This window comes from Macroventuria anomochaeta, assembly GCF_010093625.1.
Source record: "Macroventuria anomochaeta strain CBS 525.71 unplaced genomic scaffold BU25scaffold_8, whole genome shotgun sequence".
NCBI lineage: Eukaryota > Fungi > Ascomycota > Dothideomycetes > Pleosporales > Didymellaceae > Macroventuria > Macroventuria anomochaeta.
Genome location: NW_022985369.1, coordinates 620,234 through 641,271, shown reverse-complemented (window position 1 = coordinate 641,271; position 21,038 = coordinate 620,234). Strand labels below are relative to the sequence as shown.

At 52.0% G+C, this 21,038-nt stretch overlaps 9 protein-coding genes across 9 annotated transcripts; 7 read left to right on the top strand and 2 right to left on the bottom strand.

Annotated features, from left to right (window-relative positions):
• The first annotated feature begins 610 nt into the window (after window positions 1–610).
• Window positions 611–1,656, top strand: BU25DRAFT_265478 (uncharacterized protein). The gene has a single exon (XM_033701771.1). It carries the CDS (start codon window positions 728–730, stop codon window positions 1,544–1,546), a length of 819 nt encoding a protein of 272 aa, XP_033564282.1. The 5' UTR covers window positions 611–727; the 3' UTR covers window positions 1,547–1,656.
• A 384-nt stretch (window positions 1,657–2,040) lies between these two features.
• Window positions 2,041–3,589, top strand: BU25DRAFT_363341 (uncharacterized protein; the record flags this gene model as incomplete). Its single annotated transcript, XM_033703757.1, has 2 exons — window positions 2,041–2,521; window positions 2,639–3,589. The coding sequence occupies 2 exons, from the start codon at window positions 2,041–2,043 to the stop codon at window positions 3,562–3,564; spliced, it is 1,407 nt and encodes a 468-aa protein (XP_033564281.1). The 3' UTR covers window positions 3,565–3,589.
• A 467-nt stretch (window positions 3,590–4,056) lies between these two features.
• Window positions 4,057–4,296, top strand: BU25DRAFT_408690 (uncharacterized protein; the record flags this gene model as incomplete). The annotated part of the gene is made up of 1 exon (XM_033705871.1): window positions 4,057–4,296. A coding segment is annotated over one exon (240 nt), but the record flags the coding sequence as incomplete, so codon positions are not given.
• Window positions 4,297–4,650: 354 nt separating this feature from the next.
• BU25DRAFT_408688 (cysteine proteinase) lies at window positions 4,651–6,450 on the bottom strand. Its single transcript, XM_033705870.1, has one exon. The coding sequence runs from the start codon at window positions 6,234–6,236 to the stop codon at window positions 4,677–4,679; it is 1,560 nt and encodes a 519-aa protein (XP_033564279.1). The 5' UTR covers window positions 6,237–6,450; the 3' UTR covers window positions 4,651–4,676.
• Window positions 6,451–6,729: 279 nt separating this feature from the next.
• On the top strand, window positions 6,730–7,058 carry BU25DRAFT_335893 (uncharacterized protein; the record flags this gene model as incomplete). Its single annotated transcript, XM_033702602.1, has 2 exons — window positions 6,730–6,942; window positions 6,993–7,058. The coding sequence occupies 2 exons, from the start codon at window positions 6,730–6,732 to the stop codon at window positions 7,056–7,058; spliced, it is 279 nt and encodes a 92-aa protein (XP_033564278.1).
• Window positions 6,867–9,536, top strand: BU25DRAFT_446905 (Gpi1-domain-containing protein). The gene is made up of 6 exons (XM_033709510.1): window positions 6,867–6,942; window positions 6,993–7,213; window positions 7,266–8,403; window positions 8,453–8,914; window positions 8,965–9,059; window positions 9,115–9,536. The coding sequence occupies exons 2-6, from the start codon at window positions 7,079–7,081 to the stop codon at window positions 9,421–9,423; spliced, it is 2,139 nt and encodes a 712-aa protein (XP_033564277.1). The 5' UTR covers window positions 6,867–6,942; window positions 6,993–7,078; the 3' UTR covers window positions 9,424–9,536.
• A 2,397-nt stretch (window positions 9,537–11,933) lies between these two features.
• Window positions 11,934–12,899, bottom strand: BU25DRAFT_456493 (uncharacterized protein; the record flags this gene model as incomplete). The annotated part of the gene is made up of 3 exons (XM_033710034.1): window positions 11,934–11,948; window positions 12,002–12,471; window positions 12,524–12,899. 3 exons carry the CDS (start codon window positions 12,897–12,899, stop codon window positions 11,934–11,936), a joined length of 861 nt encoding a protein of 286 aa, XP_033564276.1.
• A 1,824-nt stretch (window positions 12,900–14,723) lies between these two features.
• BU25DRAFT_363328 (uncharacterized protein) lies at window positions 14,724–17,238 on the top strand. The gene is made up of 2 exons (XM_033703756.1): window positions 14,724–15,101; window positions 15,157–17,238. Exons 1-2 carry the CDS (start codon window positions 14,756–14,758, stop codon window positions 17,154–17,156), a joined length of 2,346 nt encoding a protein of 781 aa, XP_033564275.1. The 5' UTR covers window positions 14,724–14,755; the 3' UTR covers window positions 17,157–17,238.
• A 154-nt stretch (window positions 17,239–17,392) lies between these two features.
• On the top strand, window positions 17,393–20,744 carry BU25DRAFT_408682 (developmental protein-like protein fluG). Its single transcript, XM_033705869.1, has 2 exons — window positions 17,393–18,824; window positions 18,877–20,744. The coding sequence occupies exons 1-2, from the start codon at window positions 17,673–17,675 to the stop codon at window positions 20,686–20,688; spliced, it is 2,964 nt and encodes a 987-aa protein (XP_033564274.1). The 5' UTR covers window positions 17,393–17,672; the 3' UTR covers window positions 20,689–20,744.
• Window positions 20,745–21,038: the final 294 nt, after the last annotated feature.

The following is a 21,038-nucleotide window of genomic DNA, read 5'->3' as shown; positions in this document are numbered from 1 at the left end:
CTGACGTTGTGATCTCGGACGATTGCATAGGAGTTTTTTTCGGCGGCTGTGTGCATGTAGTCCGTCATACCAAAGGAAAGGGGCTCGGCTCCATCACGCCATTCACTGAAGGACTCTGGCAACCGTTCGGGCGACTTCACCAGATTCTCAGCCTGACGCCTCTTTCCCCACACCTGCATCAGGCAACGCATGCACTCAGCCTAGCGCAGGCGCGTACTAAAGCCAAGAGCTGAAGACATTAGTCGACAAGGCGAATACGATGCAGGCGTCAAATGCGCCTCGAATTACCCTTTCATGCAAGAACCAATACAGAGGACAGCCATAGCGCTGCGGTCCATCGAGGCAGAGCTGTAATACCACCGTGGTGGAGTCGCCATATTCTGTCCTCTTTTTGCAAAACCGCCCACCTTTACCAAGAGTCACTGCCACGGTCCCTCTCTTGTGGACAGTACTTCTTTCCCACGAGACACTACCATAATTGCGATCAGCCATACGCAATCATCCGCACCCTGAGGTCGCTCTCCCGAACTATTCAACATAACCCAAGCTGGACATCGGATTACAACTGGTACCCCTTCCGATCATTTTTCCCATATCCTACCACCATCCTCTTTATCGTTCCTCTACCTGACTTCGTTGCCTTGTTTCACCAGGTAGCTCACCCCTGCAATAGTCACTCCACGTAGCAATAGCAGCAAGTCATCATCGCTCTCTATCCTCCTCCAACATGGTTGTTTTCGCCCCTCATCCTCTGTGGCTGTTCATACTGCTCTCTTCCTTCGTCATGGCAGACATAGACTTGACCGCCCGCTACGCTCTCATAAACCCATTACTTGGCTCTTCGCGCTCCTTGGCATCAACGTCTCTCAATGACTCCCTCCTCGTAGCCCCCAGTACTTCCGACTCTAGTCAGTCATGGTACTTCACCTCGACCTCTTCCACGGACTACTACCGCCTACACACCGTAGCGAAAGGCGACCAAAACGCGCTCGACGTCGACAATTACTATGGCTCCAATTCTATCGATATGCACTTTTATTATGTCCAACCGCGCTCAGGCCAGTTTTGGAAAGTCAGTAAGCAGAGCGACGGGAGTGTGAAGATCAGCAATAATTATACCGGTTCGGACATCTTTCTGGACATCGACGAATCGAATCTCAAGCCAACACTGAGAGCAGGCGATGGGGAAGGCACAAGATGGACGCTGAGCAGTCCAGGGTCGACTCCCACGGCGACAGATGTGACCACATTGGCTTCGCCCTTGGCCACGACGATGAGTACAGCGGTGTCGATATCTAGGTCTAGTGCTGTTAGTACTGGACCGGGGAGTACATGTACTGTAGAGTGCTCAGCGACGAATACGCCTTCACCAAAGCCGGGAAAGTTGTCCACCGGTGCGATTGCTGGCATAGTGGTTGGGGGTGCCATCGTGTTGGGGGCGGTGGTTGGCTTGCTTTTGTACAGGCGCTGGAGGAACAGCAGAGCCGCTCAGCTGCCTGATAGGCCGGCGCGGATGACGAGTAACCCTATGTTAAATCTTAGATGAAGATATCGGGCGTGATAATGTAATTGTGGAAATACCCAAATCTCGCGCTGTGAGGGGTGCATTATCTCTTTGTTCGCTTCTTGTAGCAGTATAGACTTGACATGTGGGGTGTAATTATAGCACTAGGACTGAGGTAATCTAAATGTGATGAACACAGAAGGAGAACATGATGCCCCAAAGACTCACAGGAAGCTTCTTCGCGAGGAGTACTCCCTATATTCACGGCAGCTTCTGTTCCTCACTGCTGTGTTGATGCCAATGGCCAACTACACCATCAGAACTTGCGATACATTTGGCCAGTGTTCTGTCGAATTCATTTCTCCGGATAGTGAATGTGACATGTTCGTTTGTGAAAGTCTGCAAGTGTGGTGTTAAGACACCCTTCGTGGAGAAGAGGCAGGTCTAACCGAGCGCTAATAGCTACCTTGCAGATCTCAAAGCTCGACTTTCTGAACATTCACGTCATACCTCGAATAAACACAAAACCTTCAGGTATGGAGTTCCAGAAGGGTGAACGCGTTTTTCTAAACTTCGAGACGGGTGGTGTCGAGAAGACCAATCAGGAACCTGAACATGAGCCTCCAGTGTTGCCCGCATTCGATTTCGTGGGCGACATTCTCGAGCGCAACCCGTCTTCAGCCGCTCCACCAGTGGCGCCCTCCTTTAAAGCAAACACAACTGGCTTTCCAGCACATAAGAAACGTATACCACGAGTTTCGGCCTTCAAACAGCAACGCGCAGCGAAAGAACAACAGGCTACACCAGCACCGAAAGCGCAAGATGTCTTAAGTCTACACAGCGCGCCCCCACCGCGGGCAAGATTTGAGCTTGATGACGAGAGGAGGGCGATAGACGAAGAGAACAAGCGAAGACTGGACGCTATGTCTGAGGAGGAGATCGAAGAAGAGCGCAGGGAGCTTATGGCGCACCTCGATCCTACACTGATACAGAGATTGCTTGCGCGGTCCAATATCGGTGACGGGAACAACGAGCAGCAGCGCTCGCCAACGGAGGAGCCTGTAAAACCTGCAGAAACACGGCATGCTGACCCAGAATCCGCGATACAACGGCGACTTATGCAGTCGAACATAGACGATGGAAGCAATGAACAGCAACAATGGCCAGAAGACAAGGTCGATGCCTCTGAACCTACATTGTCAGTGCAGGAGACCGAGGGAGAGTCCGCCAAAAAAGATTCGAGCTCGAAGAAAGTGTCTTTCGCGGCGCCAGAGGAGCAAGAAGACGAAGAAGAAAAAGTCATAACATCACAACTACCAGAAGCGAGTACACCACAAAACACCTCGACAGCATCGTCACACACGCACAGTGAAGAAGCGACTGGCTCGTTACATTTCCCACCCACACCGCAACCGCCTGACCTCGACCCCAACGACCCCAACTTCCTCCAGAACATGCACGCTAAATACTTTCCCTCACTACCCTACAACCCCTCGACCGTCGCCTGGATGACACCGATCGACCTCGCTGATAAGTCATCACCATACCACCCCTCACAAACTGCTCTCAATGCCTCTGAGCTGCGCTTCGACTTCAAGGGCACGCTTCTAGCACCAAGCGTTGCGCGCGAAATACCCAGCGATAGAGGGCTACACCACCACGCCGATGCACCTGAAGCAGCAGGATATACAATACCCGAACTAGCAGTCACTGCGCGCAGTGCGGTGCCTGCGCAGAGATGTATGGCGTATCAAACACTTGGGCGGATATTATACAGGCTGGGACAGGGCGAGTTTGGGGTGGAGAAGCCGAAGCAGGAAACTGATGGGCCTGTGAAAGTGGCACGAAACCCTGATGAAGAGGACGATGAAGTGGAAGATGAGGATGTGGGGCACTACATGGCAGCTGGGCTGTGGCAGTGTATTGAGGATGGGAGGGTAATCGAGACGATGACCGAGGAGGCCAATAAAGAGAAGGGACACCTTACTGCAAGGACGTTTGCACAAGAGGCGCTGTGGAATTGGAGAAGAGGTGGAGGACGCAAGAGACATGCTGTGTGAAGCATTTACCTAATGACTGTCCTCATCGAGGCTGCATACAAATTAAAATGCACTTCACAGCTGCGGGTACAACGCTACAATTAATGAACCCTCCGAATTCGACTACACTAGGCCATGAACTCTCTTCGACAATCTGTCCTGTGGTCTATCAGCATCTCGAACGCCTGCATCAACTATTGGCATAGGCCAGTAAGGCCTTGAATGCGAGCAATGCGATGCCGGGCCCGCAACATCTGCAAGCCTTATGTCGCAGGTACGCGATCTAAGCAAACACAATCATCAAAGTAATTTGCGCGCTGCATGAGTAATTTAAGCAGTACAAGGACACATACCCAATGGGACAAAAACATAACATCCAATTTCTCGTTGAAGCAGAGATGCGGAGATGCGGACAGAGCGCGAAATGTATAAATACTACCACTAATGCCACCCCAGAACATACAGACCTCTCACCAACCACATCGAATATTCCTCTCAATTCACCCGTACATCATGAAGTTCACCACACTCGCCCTCTTTCTAGCCCCCCTCGCCCTGGCCCAAGAGCCCACCGCCGTCGGAGGCTCGGGTCTCGCGAAACGCGCAGCCATATCCGCGACAGTCCAAGTTGACGGCCTGAGATACCGCACATGCCCCAAGACATCCTGCTCCGCGCCAGGCCAATTCGCAAAGGGCAAGAAAATCACGCTGTCTTGCTATACGCGAGACAACACCGAGACCATCAATGGTGACAAGTAAGTGACTGTGACTGTGACTGTGACTGCGTTTGAGAAAGGTGATATAAGCGGCTTGCTGATTTCTGGATAGGGGTTGGGCAAAGGTCTCTAGTACTCCGGGTAAGGGTAACTGGGTTGCGCTGGCGTTTGGAGAGTATGTGTCCTGGACTGGTAAGTTCATGAGTTAGTGCGAATGCGCTGCTTCTGTAGCTAACATTTCTCAGGGCAAATTCCCTACTGCTAAAGGACCATGACAGACTTGTCATCTGGGAATCTGAAAACAAACATGCTGGGGCTTTCACGTCCGGTGATCTTGCTATTGGTCGTAGTATTGAATCAGATTTTCTGAGTATATCTCAAATCTCTATGTACCTCTGATATGCTCGTGACATGTCTTCACTTCTTAGCCTTCTTGTCCCGCCCTTTAGACCCAATGAACCTATCGAGATTCTGCTCGAGATAGCCATTGCCAGCCAGCATTTCTGCCCACAGTTTAATAACAGGACCACAATCAAATCGTCCCTGGGCCGCCTTCTGAGCCTCTTCGGCTTCGTTCTGCATCTCCGATACGATATTTGTAGCGAGATGGTCTAGATCCTTAAGCATTATTGTCCGCCGTTTGAGGAGGTCGCGCATTTCTTCGCCTGCGATGGTGGCCGCGAGCGTATCTGGTACCGGGTGAGCAGACAGTTGGTCTTCGATACCGAGCATTTGCGGGTGTGGTGGTGATGAGTCGTTGATAGTGAAGGATCTCCAGTCGGGTGAGATTTCGTCAAGACGTAACTCTGTACATTTGATGCAGTTGATCGCAAGGCAAGCCTGTTTGCGAAGAGACAGTAATGGGGACTGTATGATGGCGAAGCCGGTGTAATCGTCCCCACCTCCAGCAAGGATGGCGAGTATGGAGTCTGCCGCAGTTGACAGCCAGTCCTCCCCTCGGGAGGTATCAAATGTGCCTACACTCATTGGTCGGGCGTTGAGACCATCGAGCATCCAGATTTCGTGGCCTACCGGGACATATGCAATGAAGTGATGTGCATTGTCCTCGTAGCCCTCGGCGCTTTCATCGGTAGCTGCGGAATCTGTGGACTCGCGTCGAGCCTTTTTGTCGTTCAAAAGACGCTGGGCTTTTTTGGCTTTGTATGAGAGGTGCTTGTCTGCCTCTAGTATGTCCATCTTCTTTGCAAACGAGTTGTGGATCTTCTTGATGAAGTCAAAACAGGCGAGTGCCTCGCCTCGCTGATAAGGCGTGAAGTCCTTGGTAAAGTCTTTGAACTGCTGCAGGTGATCGCCAATCTCAATATCGGTGTTGTTCATGAGGATGTTAATCATAGCCAATGTCGCACAGCTATTCTGAGCAGGAAGCTGGTTAGCAAACCACACGTGGTTAGAACTCTCTGTCGGTTGATCAGAAGAGCCATGATCACGGTATCTGTAGAGTAAAATCAGGCCATAGGTAGGTCTTGGAATCGTTTCGAGAAACCATGGTTGCATGGCGACAACCTCTCGGACATTGATGCCTTGTACGCCCATATCTCGGAGGATTGCAGAGAAGTAGGCCGGCTCTGATTCGATTTCGCAAAAGCCCTGCCAGGTCTCTTTGTTGAAGCTGGCCACGGGTTGAACAGGCTCATTGGGATCTTGAGGAAGAGGCTCGATGCTGCCATTTTGGGTTGAGGTTGGCGACTTGACTCTCTTAGGCCCGGGTTGTCCACAGGGCTCAGCGGAATCTCTCTTCCTTGTTTTTGCTGAAATGCCACAGGACCGCTCAGCTGTTAGCGCATGACCAACGGCATCATTGTTGATGTGCTGGTCGTCAGGTCCTGCTTCGACACTGGCAGATCCGTTGGTGGCTGGTAGCGATGATGCTTCATCCGGGCTGACAGTAATACCCAGTTTTCGGTTTGGCGACGAATCCATTTTCGACGCAGACGCAGGGGCTGGGTCAACTGCCATCGTACCTGAATGCGAGAATCTCAGAGTTTAGGACAAAGTTGCATCTGTACAAAAAGAGCAGAGGAAGAAGGATGGCTCAGGACTGCGGGGTGTTCGTTTGAAGGATGTGCAGCAGACAGGAAACGACCATTGTGACTGACTTGGGTCAAGGCAACTGCTTGCAGTTATTTTGGGGGGGCTGTGACAACAGCGGTGTGTGGCATAAAGAGCGAAGGTGAAAGCAGGTGAGCGGAGGTGACGTCGGGTCTGATTGGCCGAAGCTCCCTCCGTCGCGCCTTCCACGTACGCGACTGGGGGCCTACACCTCGTTGCTCGTTGACATCGACAACGCTATGGACCAAACAATGCGCTACCCCTTTCTACGCGGCGCACAGCTTTCTCCCCGCAGCACGTGTCTTTGATCAAGTTGGCAAAATCGCGACAGTGCCGTCATTTTGAAGTAAAGCTTGAGAGCGCCGCTATCACCAAGCTTGGCATGACGCTGCAGCCGTAGATGCACGCATTCTCCATTGTTACGCTTGGTATCTTCGTAGCAGGATACTCGACTGCGCGCTGGGACCTTACCACTCGCCTCTACGAGCTAGCCATCTTCGCTTGGGATCACGGTGTTGTCACCAGAGCAGCGAAGGGCTTTGCGATCCTGTCGTTATTCTTCTTCCTGCTTGTATTGCCGTTTGCGCGCCTTGCAACCGAGGAGACAGATCTAGTCGGTACAGCCTACATGGATTACATACACACCAGGACTGACTGTCAAAGCATCCACGGGTCGGCACCGGTGGCATATCCGCGCGCGAGCAGCTCAAACGTCGAGGATCGTTCTAGTGGGGTAGCAGCATGGTGATATGGGCACACACAATGGGCTGATGCGCATATTCTGGCCATCAGACGCACCAAATGGACCTCTCTCGGGCGTTCTGGTTGGGTTCAGGAACTCGGAACTAGACGTCTTTGTAGTGTCTATTCTCCAAGAAGTCGAGGTACGTACGGACGGGACTATGATGGTAGCACGCATGGCTTACGTTTGTATAGCCTCGTCAGGTCGACAATGCGCTGGCGGTAGGCACTCTATTGCGATACAGCCCCCACGACATTAAAGAGCTATTCACACGATGTGGGCACTCTTCTCTCCGGGTTCTGGGCGAGGTCAACCCCAAGTCACCACCTGATGACTTCAACGAGAACTTCCTCACTGCCTATACCGATCCGTCGAGCCGCCTGCCACGATGGTGCTGCCTAGCCGATGTCCTCTCGACTATCCAGGTCGTTGTCTACGATCGACCAGATCCAATGCGTATGCAGTATCTCTCGTTGATGCCAATCGCACTCGCTCTGGGTGATAAGAGGATCAATGAGAGATGGGACACAGCTTTTGAGAAGCATGAAGCAGAGGAAGAACGACGGAAAAGGAAGAAGGCAATGCTTGTTGAAAAGCTGAAGCTGCACAAAGTAGTGGCACACCCACCTACACAGAAGGAGTCCGCGCTACCTATTCTCATTGAGCAGGTCAATTGCTCTTTCGAGCTAGATTCGCTGCTGCAACAGAACATTGGCATGATTGGCAGGCGCATGAAACGAGCTTTGAGTGTCAGCGAGCGAGTTGTGGAGTCAGCGAACAATCTGTGGGATTATATCTACGCAAGCTTGTGGTACTTCCTGACCGTCTGGGTTTGGCCTATAGCCGCACAGCTCTTCGTATTTGGGTTGATGGCTCACCGCATAGCGGCCGAGTACATTCTACGCTTCCTGGATTGGCGACTGTCGCCTGATGCACCTGCATTGAAGGACATCTCTGCAACAGCCCAGCAAATTGACATACGGCTGCAGCAGTTCTGCTATTGGCCTATTCAATACCTCACGTTGCGCAAGAGGAAGGCTAGCTGGGGCAGCATTACGAACAGTCACCCAGAATACATACGTTTCTACAACAGCCTCTGGCTTGTCGCCAACGATGTCATCATGGGCATTGCTCTGGGGTCTTACATCATCGAGAACTCTTCTTTCGTCGCTGCGCAGATCGACACTATCTTTAGTGCTTGGTCCATCGAAGGTCTACGGCGTATGATCTCCTGGCTTACAGGATGGCCGCCACCAGGAGGCCTGAAGCTCAACACTGAGCTTGCGGCATTTCTGGGTGACCTTTTCCTCTGGGTCATCGAGTACTGGGCTGGTATGTGTTTAGCTGTGTATGCGATACTCGACCAAGCTGACAGGCATAGGGATCATGTCCATATTACGACCTCATCTGCCAGCCCTCGTCCAGGTCATCGGATTCTCGGCGTTCGCTGGTGCCACGATGCCCATCTCTCTCTTCTCGGACATTGTGTCTTTGTTGACGCTGCACATCTATTCCTTCTACATTGCCTCCGCTCGCATCTTCCATTGGCAGCTGACCATCATCATTTCGCTCTTCCACCTCTTCCGTGGCAAGAAGCGCAACATACTTCGAAATCGAATCGACTCTTGCGACTACGATCTCGATCAGCTACTGCTGGGTACGATCTTGTTTACATTGCAATTTTTCTTGCTACCAACGGTATTCGTCTTCTACTTGACGTTCGCAAGTGCAAGAGTGGCCGTGATCGCGTTGAAGGCTGGACTTGAGATTGGACTAGCGTGTCTGAACCATTTTCCTCTCTTTGCGGTCATGCTTAGACTGAAAGACTCGCGGCGGTTGCCAGGTCAGTCGGCATATTTTACTCATATATTAGTGGTACTAATAGCCTCACAGGTGGTATATGCTTCGAATTGCACGACCCAAAAGATAGCAAGTCACATGCTCAAGATGGTCTGGACTCGGCACCAACCGCTTACATTCATCTCAAGGTACGATAGTTTCTAAGGACTGTCACATTACGTACTTTGCTAACAACCACCGCAGTCTGTACCTCTACCCCTCGGCGCCATGTTCCAGTCTTACTTCGAGCTTGGTAATCGTATACGGAAACACTACTTCTCGCCAAGCGTCTTCCTCAGCCTCGCATCAGGCCAGTTCGTGCCTCCCATCCACCGGCGGAATCTGTACAGTCTGCAGTACAGCATGCTTCCTGCGAATCGAGCCAGCATTGGCGAGCTTTGGAGGCAGCTCACGGAGCGAAGTGAGAAACCATCGCAAAAGCCTAATGGGCATGCTCGAATGCCTTCGTTCGAAGGGGTGATCAACGGTCGACGTAGGAGGGCTGCTAAATGATACCAAAATCTAACACGATTCATACGCAACTTCTCACCTCTGCGCAACCTACACACCTCATGCAAAGTACACTGAAGGCTGACTTACCTTGGGTGCGTTCTTCAATCGCCTACAGGACATCATATACTGAAGAAGATCAGCCAAAGAAGCACAAGCAGATTGTATACGAACTGAGCGACGATGGTTGCACGTGATTCTTCACGCCTCCGTTACAAGGCTGCAACCTCAGCTGGTATGACCGTCGACACAGCTTATCGTAAGTCTACTCTAACATTTTTCTCACAAACCTTGTGCAGCTTCCCCGCTCAACTATGGAGCCACAATCGTATTATCCGTTATCCCGTGAAAAAGCTACCTGGGAAAACTGTGGGCTCGAGGTGTATAAGTACTGTGCTCGAGTTCACGCAATCGAGCGTTCAACATCGAGTTTCCTTCCCCCCTCTCACGAGCAAAATTTCCTAACCAAGCATCATGAGATCCACCGTTATTGCCCTCGCAGTCCTAGCTTCGGCCGTTGTGGCAGCTCCTGTGGGCTAAGATGCACCCGCAGGCGAAGCTGTGCCAACAGGCGAATATGTCCTCGAGGATGCAGTGGGTATCTCTGCTCCTAGACCTGTCAATGGGATGGTTCTGGTAGACGGTCTCCGTTACCGTACGTGTGCGAAGACGTCTTGCAACGCACCCGGGCAGTTTTCCCAAGGGCACGCCGGTCAAGCTCCTGTGCTCCAAGAGAGAAGACACTACCACCGTTCTCGGGAACAATTAAGTGATTCGCGATTATGTAGGCGAGTCGTCACTGACGTAGTCCAGAACTTGGATAGAGATTGCTGAAGGACGTGGAAAAGGAAACTGGGTTGCTGTGGCTAATCGACAGTACATTACTTGGAGCGGTAAGTTCAGTCCCTTCAGTCGCGGTAATCAGCAGGTTGCTAGCGTGAACCGAGGATGGCTCTGGCACTGCTGAAAAAGGGTGTCACCAAGTTGGTTCATAAAGTCACTGTTCGAGAGAGGGATCCAACATCCTGTATCGACCTTCCGTAGCTACAGCTTTGCAAAGCACTCTGCTTCTTCGATATCGTGTGGACTCAAGAGACAATGTCCAGCGTTCTTGTGAACCAGTGCGAAAGACTTCTTGTCATTCTACGCAACTTCTCAGCCTTTTCACGCAGCGAAAAGGCCATGCATAGCATTTCATTCTCAAGCTTCCCAATCTAACTGGACCACTTGAAACAGAATAAAGTTGGTCTTCACAACACATCATTTAATCCAAGAAGTCTAACAGCTCACCCGGAGATACATCCAGCGGTCCGAATCAGACTGCCCTGCTTAGCTCCACAACTGTGCCTCAACGCTTACCAATTCTTGCAACCTCATTTCGGAGCCACCGACACTCCTCGCACCAGCCACACCACGTGCCTCCAAAAGCACCGTGACGATTCTCACTACGCAGCCGATCCGATCCGTACACACTATCCATCCTAGGTTGCACAAAAGAAATTGCATAAAGCAAACACCTTCATCACCTCGGGAACAATAGTAGTGCTAACAAGAAGGATTTTGTCAAGAAGGAAAGTTGTGGTAGTCGGTGTGTATGATGTTTGGATGTGGGTGTTTAACATATGTCATAGATGCTGCTGATCGCACACTGCCACCTCCACGTTGCACTGATCGCTATTACAGCCACGTGGATTGTGTTGCACGGTCCGGTCAGGTTCGGCTTGTTCAGAGCTCAAACCGGGCTTCAGTTTGCGGGGCAGTATTGCTTGAAGGGAGGTGCTCGTGTGCTCCAACTGTTACTATAGTCATGGCCAAGTGTTTCAGGATCGGCAACCTTGAATGCATTGACAACCTGAAGCCAGCGTGCGTCTGGGTTGCTAGTGAGCTGAACTATGAGGCGAGTGGTTGAGATGCAGTAAGCACTTCATTGACGCTACAACGCTACAGGACAGAGACTTTTGAGGTGCTGGGTGGAAGAGGAAGGAAAGTGTAGGAGGAAAGAGACACTAAATTGAAATAGATGGCTTGGGGTAGAGGAGCTTGGGGGATGATAAAGGTGCAGGCAGGGCACGTGAGAGAATGGCATGGACAAAACTACTGTCCGAGATGTAATGGAAATAAGAAAAGGCTCGAATCGTGATGCCGCTAAGATACTGTATCGCCCATTTGATAGTCCATAATCTAACACCCATGACGCCAGATGTGGTTCGAAAAGCTCGGAGATATATAACAGAGAAAAGGCCCTAGCCAACGTTGGGTATTCCGTTGTTCAAAGGGAACAGACAACGCCCATTACAAGGGCTCAAACGCAGGATTGTTTTCTTGCTCTCGTCGTCAAGCGTAGTCGCGCACCGCAAAGGCGAGACATAAGAGACGGTAATGAGGATTAGCGAGGTGGTATCGGGGTATTGGGTTATTCATCAAAGGAAACCCCAATTCAGTCGTGAAAGGAGATGCGTGCTGGCGGCATGAAGTTGATGGGGGGAGGTTGCCAGGTGCCATCATCATTGCGCTCATACATTGGTGACCTAAGCGTGCATTAGTATGGACCCTTCTTTACGCCGTCGTCATCACGACATACCTTCAATATCCTCCTCGAGTAGTCTTCGTTATCCGCAATGCTGCCATTGCTCTGCCTTCGGTCCATGAAGCTGGGGTCAATGCGCGAGTCGTTCATGGAAGAGGCGCTTGTCTTGCCTCCGTTGATGAAGTCGTTCACGCCGACTGCGTTGCGGCGGTAGTCCTCCTCAGCCTGACGCTGGCGTCTGCGTCGCAGGAAGAACCATACACCACCGATGATGGCAGCAAGACCGACAACACCGACTACCACTCCTGCGGCGATGCCGGCCGTATTAGGCTTGCTGTCCGAATGGCTGGAAGCAGTCTTTGTCGGTGTGGCGGAGGCGGAGGCGGCAGCGGTCGAGCTAGGTGCCGCAGTCGACGACTTCTTTGCTGATGATGATGATGAGGAGTCGACAGGGATTTCGTAGTGATCGACCTTGTTGCGTGTGTTTCCAGTAAGCATGACCCAGAGCTTGTTATCCCCACCGCCTGTCAAGAGTGAGCAAAAATTCATCGTAAGCAGGTCCAAAGATCAACATACACAATTCGTCCTTTGTTCCTGCGCACGTTGTACTGCATGTGTCGTTGCTGACCTGCCATTCTGTTGCAGGGATTTTGTCTCCACACCAGCAGTCGACACCGTTTGCCAGACCAAGAACATTTTTTCCCTCCTCAATGCAGACCAGCTGGCAGTTACCAGGGCTCTGGTATTCGTAGAAGCCATAGTTGGACAGCGGTGTTCCGGTCTCGAAGCAGCCGATCGTCTGCATAGCACTGGCAGGCAAGGTGGTCGTCGGCGACGCAATGGCCGAAGGTGTTGTTACGGTACCCCAGAAGGCATCAGAGGTCTCCTGAGCAGAGGCCATCATCATCATCGCTGCCGCTGCGAGAGCGGATGTGAAGTTGAAAGAGACCATTGTGTGGGAGGTGTTGGGCGAGGTGTCGGTGATGTAAGGAAGAGTTTGCCGTACGTTGCACTATACGAGAGACTCGTATAGTCTGCAGTATGCGTCAGCGATGTGCCGTGAAGTACGCAGACAGTGAGGTCGGACCTTCAGCTAGGCACAGGTGGTGATGGCCTTTCGATGGGCTTCACTCGACGGGACCGTCCGGATGCTGGTGGTGAATGGGCGAGCAGGTGGCTCGGTGCGGGTAAACGACTGAGGTGCTGGGTGCGGGTATGGGGTAGAGTGGGTTGTTTGTGTCTTCGATCCAATGTCGTGGAGTCGCAAGGAAGACAGACCCAGTTGACAGCTGCGATGTAGTGGACTCGCTCAACGATGCCCTCGACTGCCAAATTCGAAACGCAGCGCGTTAGGTTTGCGGATGATGAGGCCCGAAATGAAGTTTCGGATTTACCCCTTGATTTCGACGGGCTGCAAAAGGAAGGAACGTGGCCGCTCGCTGTGAGTTAGTTAGAAGAGCAGCGTCGATGGACAAACAACAAAGTAGAAACGAGTGTGATGTCGAGCAGCGAACGACAAGGACTGACTTGGGTGGGTGTGAGGAGCGAGGAGGCTTGGGCGCGCGGTGCTGTGGGCCGCCGTGAAGGGGGATCGAGGAGAGCATGCCCAGACGGGCCTAGCGCAAATGATAGTGCACCCTGCCGGACAGTCGCGTTGGCTTTGTTGGGCCACCCACCGGAGCGTATTGGTTGCTCTGTGCCTGGCTAGCTAATAATACAGCCCAGCGTAAGTGTCTCTTTCACCAACTCCGTCTCCACGTCTTCTCGTTGTGCACACAAAGGGCACTCTCTTTGACTGAGGGCTCGGCCGCCTCGGTGTTGTGCTCATGAGAGGGCGACGCAAGCGGTCCACAATGCCACGGTTCCTGGCTCAATCAGGTCCAACACGCCCATGATTGGTCGGTCCCTTGCAGGCGTGACAGGCCAGTCGTTCCGCCGTGTCCACAACTGCTGCCAATTCGTTTCACGCTGCAAGCCACACCCACTTCCAAGCCGGGCATGTTGAACGCTCGGCCAACCACGCGGCCCTCTGCAGAGCGCGAGCGCTTGCTTTTGGTGGCCGCTGTAGCTGACGTTGCCTGCGCCCAGATGTATTTTTCGTCCATCATTGCTCTTTCGTGGGATAGTTCGCGGTCGAGAATGTTCTCCATGATGGAGACGACTGCTGCATTTGATCAGGAAGGAACGACTGTGGGGATCAATCGGGCCCCTGCGATGAACGCGACGACTTTCAGAGAGCCGAGAAATCGATAAATTGAGCAGGTGAACCCCATCGACCGGTGAGCTGTGGGCCGCTGCCAGAAACACTCGGCCTGTGAAGATGGCTTCGTCCGAACTGCTCCTGAAGACAAATGGAACGCCTCCGGCCGCTGTTCATCAGCCCTGCTGCGATCGTGTATCACTGTGACCGTTGACGCCTATCTACCGCCTGTGCAGCATGCATTATGCATTGAGTTCACTCGCTTCTAGAACTGTGACAGGTGTTACTGACATGCTTGAAATCGACGCGTGTAACTCGACGAAACGTTGCTTCTCTTGAACTCACAAGAGCTTACACAGCAACGAAAGGCGTTCACGTGAGCTCTTTGCAGTGTCCGGTCGTGTTTACAGAAGTCTTTGGTATCAATCAAATCGATATCGTTTTCGTGGAGTTCATCCTGAGATGCTCGATGGCGAACTCGAGAGCTGACGAATCACAAGCCTTGTGCACGTGACGGGTTTGGAAGCGCGTTCCCTAATTGAGAGCTCCAACGCGACAGATGCTCTGCAGCTGGGATGGCAACCCTCTCATGACCAGCATTGCGCTTGATGCGACGTCCGCCAATTGCCTGCCAGCGAGCAGTGCAATCGCTCCAATCTCCCGCCCCGCAACACATCTGGGTTCCTGACGAGGTCCTGTCGTTGGCGGTTCATCGATTTTTCCACAGCACCTGTCCGCAGCAAAAGCGCCATGGCAGCAATGTTCCGGGGCCATTGGAGGCTAGGAGGAGGGCAGCGAAGCGTCGCATGACAGCTTCAGCTGGATTCTATCCGCAGGAAAGCTTTCCTACCTCTTTCAGCCTCGGTGCGCTGTTCGGCTACCGTTCGAAGCCGCAGAACTCATGGAGATATGAACCGCCGTCACTACCAAAGGATGTGCTACCATTGGACAATCGTATGTTGCGCAGACGCCGGTGTTGATAGGAGGCATGTCTGCTAACACATCACAGCTCTAGCCACATGGAACAGCGCCCGTCCTGTTGACTTTCAACCTCAAAGCCAGGCCAGTGAACCGAGTCCAGTCGACCGCGATATACTACACCCCTTCGCGCAACAGCCTGCGTCGCTCACCGAGACATGGAATCAGCACTTTGACCTCGAGGCTGTTAGTCAGAACCCCCCGAAGCCGCAAGCAATCGGGCACATCCTGACCAACGATAACGAATTCGAGAAATGTTTGGAGGGCTTCGAAGCTAGCATCTGCGTTGCAGGAGACAGTCGCACTGAGCTGCTGTTGAAGGAATCCTTCCGGCAGTACCTGCCATCTGCCCCCTTCGTCTGGAAATACTACACTGCGGCACTCCGACATACGCTTCAGTTGGGATGTAATCCTACACCCGTACTCCAATGTTTGCTTGAGGAAGATGGGCGGTTACTTCGGTCCGTGAATCCGCTTCAGATAGTGAATGACTGTGCGGGTTTCATCGCTTGTCTGGACCGGATCTCGAACACCAAACGTGCCCGTAAAACGTCCCTAGTACGTCGAATCTTTGGAGTAATGGCGCAATCAGCAGCAGAAGCAAGACGTTCAACAACAGAGGCGCATGATCTCATTCTGCTGCGTCTCATCAAACACACTGGGCACTCAGCATCGTACAGAGGGTCAGAACGGTTGGTCCCGACCATAAGGTTGTTGCGCGCACTTGCGGCCAATCTGAGAGAGAGTGCAGAGAACAGACTATTGTTGTCACATCTCGCCCAACCAGTACGTGTTAAAGGAGTCATTATCTCTACAATTCGTAGCGTTGCTATGGCGCCTGATGGCTTCGCAAGTGCAGAGCGTGCGTTGTTCTACATGCCACGCAAGCAATTGCTTACCCTGATTCCTGCCATCACTTTACGCTTTGCAAATTCTCCCAGAAGCAAGCGTGATTCTGCAGATCCAATGCGATCACAATGTATGGACTTGTGGCTACAGCTACTCGACCAGGTTGATGCCAAGGCCAACGTCGACAAAGCCTTGCTCAAAGCTGCTATGGTTCCACTTGCAGAAGCTCTACATTTCTACGACGCGCCAGCTATGGTTCCCCCGGAATATTTCGTCAGAGCGATGATTCTACATCAACAACTTGATGCTGAAGCACCGTCCACTACCAGCGAACCGCGCCGTTTTCAAGCGCTTTTTGCGGAAGTTTTGCTTCAAATACAAGAACAGCCAAGGGCATATACTGCATTGCTGGACATGGCCTTACCGATTATTGCTCGGCATGCGGGATTGAGCCTACTGCTGCGTTGCATACGGACAATGGAAGAACAAAAGCTTCCACTGTCCACCCGGATGGATTTTGAGTCACTTATCGCCAAGAAGCTTGCCATGCTCCATACTTCGACAGACGATTTATCGGAGAGCCAGCTGCAAAGTAGAGCGTTTACTTTACAAGCTTGCGAGAAGCTGACCAAGGTTTTGAGCCGGATGGGCCACGCACTGCCAGCAAGGATGGAAGAAGTCGCCACACTCTCAGGTATCCGTCAATTTGATAACCTGTTGGTTCACGCAAAGGCCAAAAATGCCCTTCCAATCGCCTACCGTGATGTCACCAGCGACTTGTCCTTGATGGAGCGTGTGGCCATGGTACACCAACTCGCCCACCATTACTCCCAGGATACAACTCGCACTCATCGTGAAGTATGGCGATCCATCTACTACCTCTACCACTACCTTCGCTCCAACTCACTTCCTATTGGTCCTCTATTCACCAAGGCGGTCGTGCATTCTTCGATTACCCGGCCTTTGATGGAAAATCGCTTCGTCAGCGCCAGACGCTTAATTTGGGTGTGCCACCTCGTGGCAAGAGTGGAAGGTGACGAAGTGGCTGCGCGACTAGAAAACCGTTTCTTCACATGGCGAGGAGATCTCATCGGTCATGCTAAGCGGGTTTTTGTTGGTGTTGGCGGAGGCAAGCAGAACAAGGCACATGTTGGGACGATGAAGAGGCTGGGATTGTTATGAGTATCTGTAAGAACATGGTTGTAAAGTTAAGTGAAGCCGATGACGATTTAGAGCAGGCGATATACCCTTCATAGACATAAACGAATGAACAAGTCAAAACAGCTGCGCGCAGTTGGTCTTGTATGGCTTACTGATGAACAGTGGTAAACCGCCTAACTGTAAATGGTTAGACCTCTATATCGAAACCCCACCTTCAGCCCAGCCTTCATTGGATGACCCATCCTATTCCAGCCACTCTGTGATCGAATGGGCTCAGGTGACAGTGATTCTTCTTGCTCTTTGGACTGTGCAACAAGCTTCCACTGCAGAACCAGACCTGCAAAAAACATCCGGCCTTCCGCAACAGCGACGTCATCGGTCAGCAACCTGCTTTCCAAACCTGGCAACCCGTTAGAACTGAAGAAGGGGTACCAAAGGTCAACACAGTTGTCCGCAAAGACTGTGAAGCCTAGACAGTACATTGAGTGGTTGCAAGGCGTTGAAGATCATCAAAGGTGGTGACGAACGAGGAAAGAAATGGAGCGTAGCACTTCCCCGTTAACACCGTCCATCGAGCAGCTGCGACATGTTGCACTCAACTTCCCCATAATCGACAATCATGCCCACAATCTCATTCTGCCAACACACGCGGATACCATTCCGTTCGAAACCATCACTTCAGAAGCGCAGGGTCGAGCTTTACGGGACACATTCAAGTCGCTCGCCCACCTGAGAGCAGCGAAACAGCTACGTGAGCTATACCAGCTTAACGATGATGCAAATTGGGAAGACATCCTTGAGCAAAGAGAAGAATGGCTCCGTTCTGACCCTGAGCGCTTCCATCAGCGCTGCTTCGAAGGCATTACTGCTTTGCTGATCGACGATGGTCTTGCTGGTCCAGGGAAGGTGCATCCATATGACTGGCATGACCGGTACACAGATGCGCCGAGCAAGCGCATCGTGCGCATCGAGACTGTTGCTGAGCGCCTGATGGAGGCCATTGTCAAGGATGCAGGCGAAGATGATCTGGGAAGGACACATTTCTACACCGAAACTTGGACCACCTTCATGGATGACTTCGAGGGCAAAATTCAGGAAGCCATCGACGATCCGGAGGTTGTAGGGTTCAAGTCTGTCATTTGCTACAGGACTGGACTGGACGTTGAAGAAGATTATGAGCGTGCTGCAAAAGCCGTCGGTTACCCATTCGAGCGATATGTCAAGAGCTGCGTTCGTAAGCGCAGCTTCAGGATCGAGCGGAAGGCCCTCAATGACTATCTGGTTTTGAGAACTCTCGAGATACTGTCAGACGGTCTGGCGCGATCTGATAGCTTCTCAAAACCTCTACAATTGCACACTGGACTCGGCGACAACGATATTGATCTGAGCCTCTCGAACCCAGCGTTCCTCCAGCCACTCATTGAGAATTATCCGAACGTACCGTTTGTCATCCTGCACACAGCTTATCCCTATACGCGCGAAGCTGGCTACCTTGCAACAGTATACAAGCATGTCTATCTCGACATAGGGGAAGTTTTCCCAATGGTCAGTCGAGATGGGCAGAGAGCGATTTTGCGTCAAGCATTGGAGTTAGTACCAGGTAGCAAGCTGCTCTACTCTAGTGATGGACATTGGTTTCCCGAGACTTTCTGGTTGGCAAACAAGCAATTTCGAGAGGTGTGGCTTGAGGTACGCTTATGGAGTAATACGTTGACCAGATTGCACTAACCTGTGAACATAGCTGCTTGTCGAGTATGTTGAGAAGACCGACATGACTACCCACCAAGCAATTGGCATGACCAAAGATATTCTTTTCAACAACTCGAACACGCTGTACAACCTACGTTATGAGGCTTTGTTCCACGAAATACCGCGAGAGGCTCCCAAGCAACTTACGTTCAACCCAAAGAGCGCACAAGAGCCACAGCCACAGCCACAGCCACAATCACAGCCTCCACCGGTTCCCATTCCAATTCCTTCACCACCACGGAGAATTTCAGCACCACGTTCAGACTCACAAGTATCACCTGGTCAAAGATCTGCTAGTCTATTCGAACCACCTCTGTTTCCATCGCTATCAAGGACTTCACAATTGTATAATGTCGCTCACTTCGATGACTTCATGAAGCAGAACCCAGATATCAAGTTTATCTACATCCAATGGCTTGACTACATGGCGACGATAAGAGTCCGTATCCTGCCTGTCAAAGAGTTCGCCCGTATCATCTACGGGGGGCACCGCATCGGTATATCGCAAGGCAACACAGGCACATTGCAAAATGACACTTTAACACCTGTCGTCAACACAAAAGGACAGATCTATGTTGAGCCTGATCTGCGCTCTTTACGTCGAGCGCACGATAAAGACCCTCTCAAGGCTGCAACGGTCTTGAGCTACTGGCGCTCCGAAGATGGCCACCCACTGCCCTCTTGCCCTCGCAACAATCTCGAGTCCCTCATTAGTGAACTCCAATACAAGCACAAAACTACTCTCCAAGTTGGGTTCGAGATCGAAGTCACCTTCCTCTCCCGTGACAAACCACTCAACCCCTTCAACTCTCAACAACCACAACAAACATACGAGGCAGTCACCAACGTCCACGCATGGTCCACTCTGACTCCCACACAATGGCTGCAGACACCTATGCTTGCCGAGATCGCCACATCTCTATCAGACATGGGTATCGACCTTCAGCAGTTCCACGCCGAATCTGGTCCAGGCCAGTACGAGTTCATCCTGCCACCTGCTCCACCGCTCCTCGCTATCGATACCCTCATTCAGACAAGACAAGTCATTGCTCAAATCGCGGCTCTGCATGGCCTGCGAGCGACACTTCATCCCAAGCCGTTTAACGAGAAGGGCGCAGGGAGCGCGGCGCATGCGCATATCTCGATGCAACCTCCTACTCGCGACAAGGACTTCTTTGTTGGCGGTGTGTTGAAACATCTACCCGCTCTTTGTACATTCACGATGCCTGACGCGCAGAGCTATGGCAGGGTCGTAGACGACCAGTGGACGGGCGGTACATGGGTCAGCTGGGGTACGCAGAACCGCGAGTGTCCACTCCGTCGTGTTGAAGACGGGCGTTGGGAGATACGATGTATCGATGGACTGGCAAACATGTACTTCGTCATAGCCGGCCTCGTTGCTGCAGGGATGTTGGGCTTATCTTCTGTCCCAGCGTCTACGCCAGCGCCTGGCCCGGCTTACGATCAGACCGTGGCTGGAGCGCCTGAACATGGTGGCGTGGGCCTGGCGGAAGGCGACGAACGACCACGGCAAGCAGCTCCTGAGATTGGATACAAGGAGCTGGACCTACCTGTCAATCCCTCAACACTCGACGAGGAGGGGCGCGCGAAGTTTGGAGTAACAAGGAAGATGCCGAAGTCTTTCGATGAGGCGTACTCTGCGCTCAAGACTGATGGGGAGTTGAAGGAGGCGTTGGGGTCGCAGCTGGTGAGGGATTATCTCACGATGAAGGATTATGAGCAGGAGATGTTGGATAAGATGAATGAGGTGGAGAGGAGGGAATGGCTGATTGAGCGGTATTAGTCTACGTACGCACAGTTTGGAGATTTGAGTCTTTGGTATATAGTAATGAAATCAACAAGCAATGATGAATGTATCGAGTTTCAGTATGCATCCTCTGCATTGTTGCTGAAACGTCTTCACTGTATGGAAGGTGCAACGTCAAATGCACACTTCACGTCGAGAAGATAGATTTGCACAGCAAAGCAACCGCATCAACTGAGTGGATCAATTCCACGTGCAACCATGTACCTCTGCATGCTGGAGCAATTGCACGTCACGCACCCCATGCCTGCCTTTCAAACCCACCAGTTCACCAATGACAATGCATATTATTCATGGTCTCCTTTCTTCAGTCATGCCACTCGTAGACG

Bases quoted from the DNA above. Each gene is read 5' to 3' on its own strand.
- BU25DRAFT_265478 (XM_033701771.1), top strand. From the start codon at position 728: ATGGTTGTTTTCGCCCCTCATCCTCTGTGGCTGTTCATACTGCTCTCT.
- BU25DRAFT_408688 (XM_033705870.1), bottom strand. From the start codon at position 6,236: ATGGCAGTTGACCCAGCCCCTGCGTCTGCGTCGAAAATGGATTCGTCG.
- BU25DRAFT_446905 (XM_033709510.1), top strand. From the start codon at position 7,079: ATGGGCACACACAATGGGCTGATGCGCATATTCTGGCCATCAGACGCA. The intron at 8,404-8,452 runs GTATGTGTTTAG...TGACAGGCATAG, and splicing joins GGTCATCGAGTACTGGGCTG to GGATCATGTCCATATTACGA. The intron at 9,060-9,114 runs GTACGATAGTTT...CAACCACCGCAG, and splicing joins CCGCTTACATTCATCTCAAG to TCTGTACCTCTACCCCTCGG.
- BU25DRAFT_363328 (XM_033703756.1), top strand. From the start codon at position 14,756: ATGCGACGTCCGCCAATTGCCTGCCAGCGAGCAGTGCAATCGCTCCAA. The intron at 15,102-15,156 runs GTATGTTGCGCA...AACACATCACAG, and splicing joins TGTGCTACCATTGGACAATC to CTCTAGCCACATGGAACAGC.
- BU25DRAFT_408682 (XM_033705869.1), top strand. From the start codon at position 17,673: ATGGAGCGTAGCACTTCCCCGTTAACACCGTCCATCGAGCAGCTGCGA. The intron at 18,825-18,876 runs GTACGCTTATGG...CTGTGAACATAG, and splicing joins TTCGAGAGGTGTGGCTTGAG to CTGCTTGTCGAGTATGTTGA.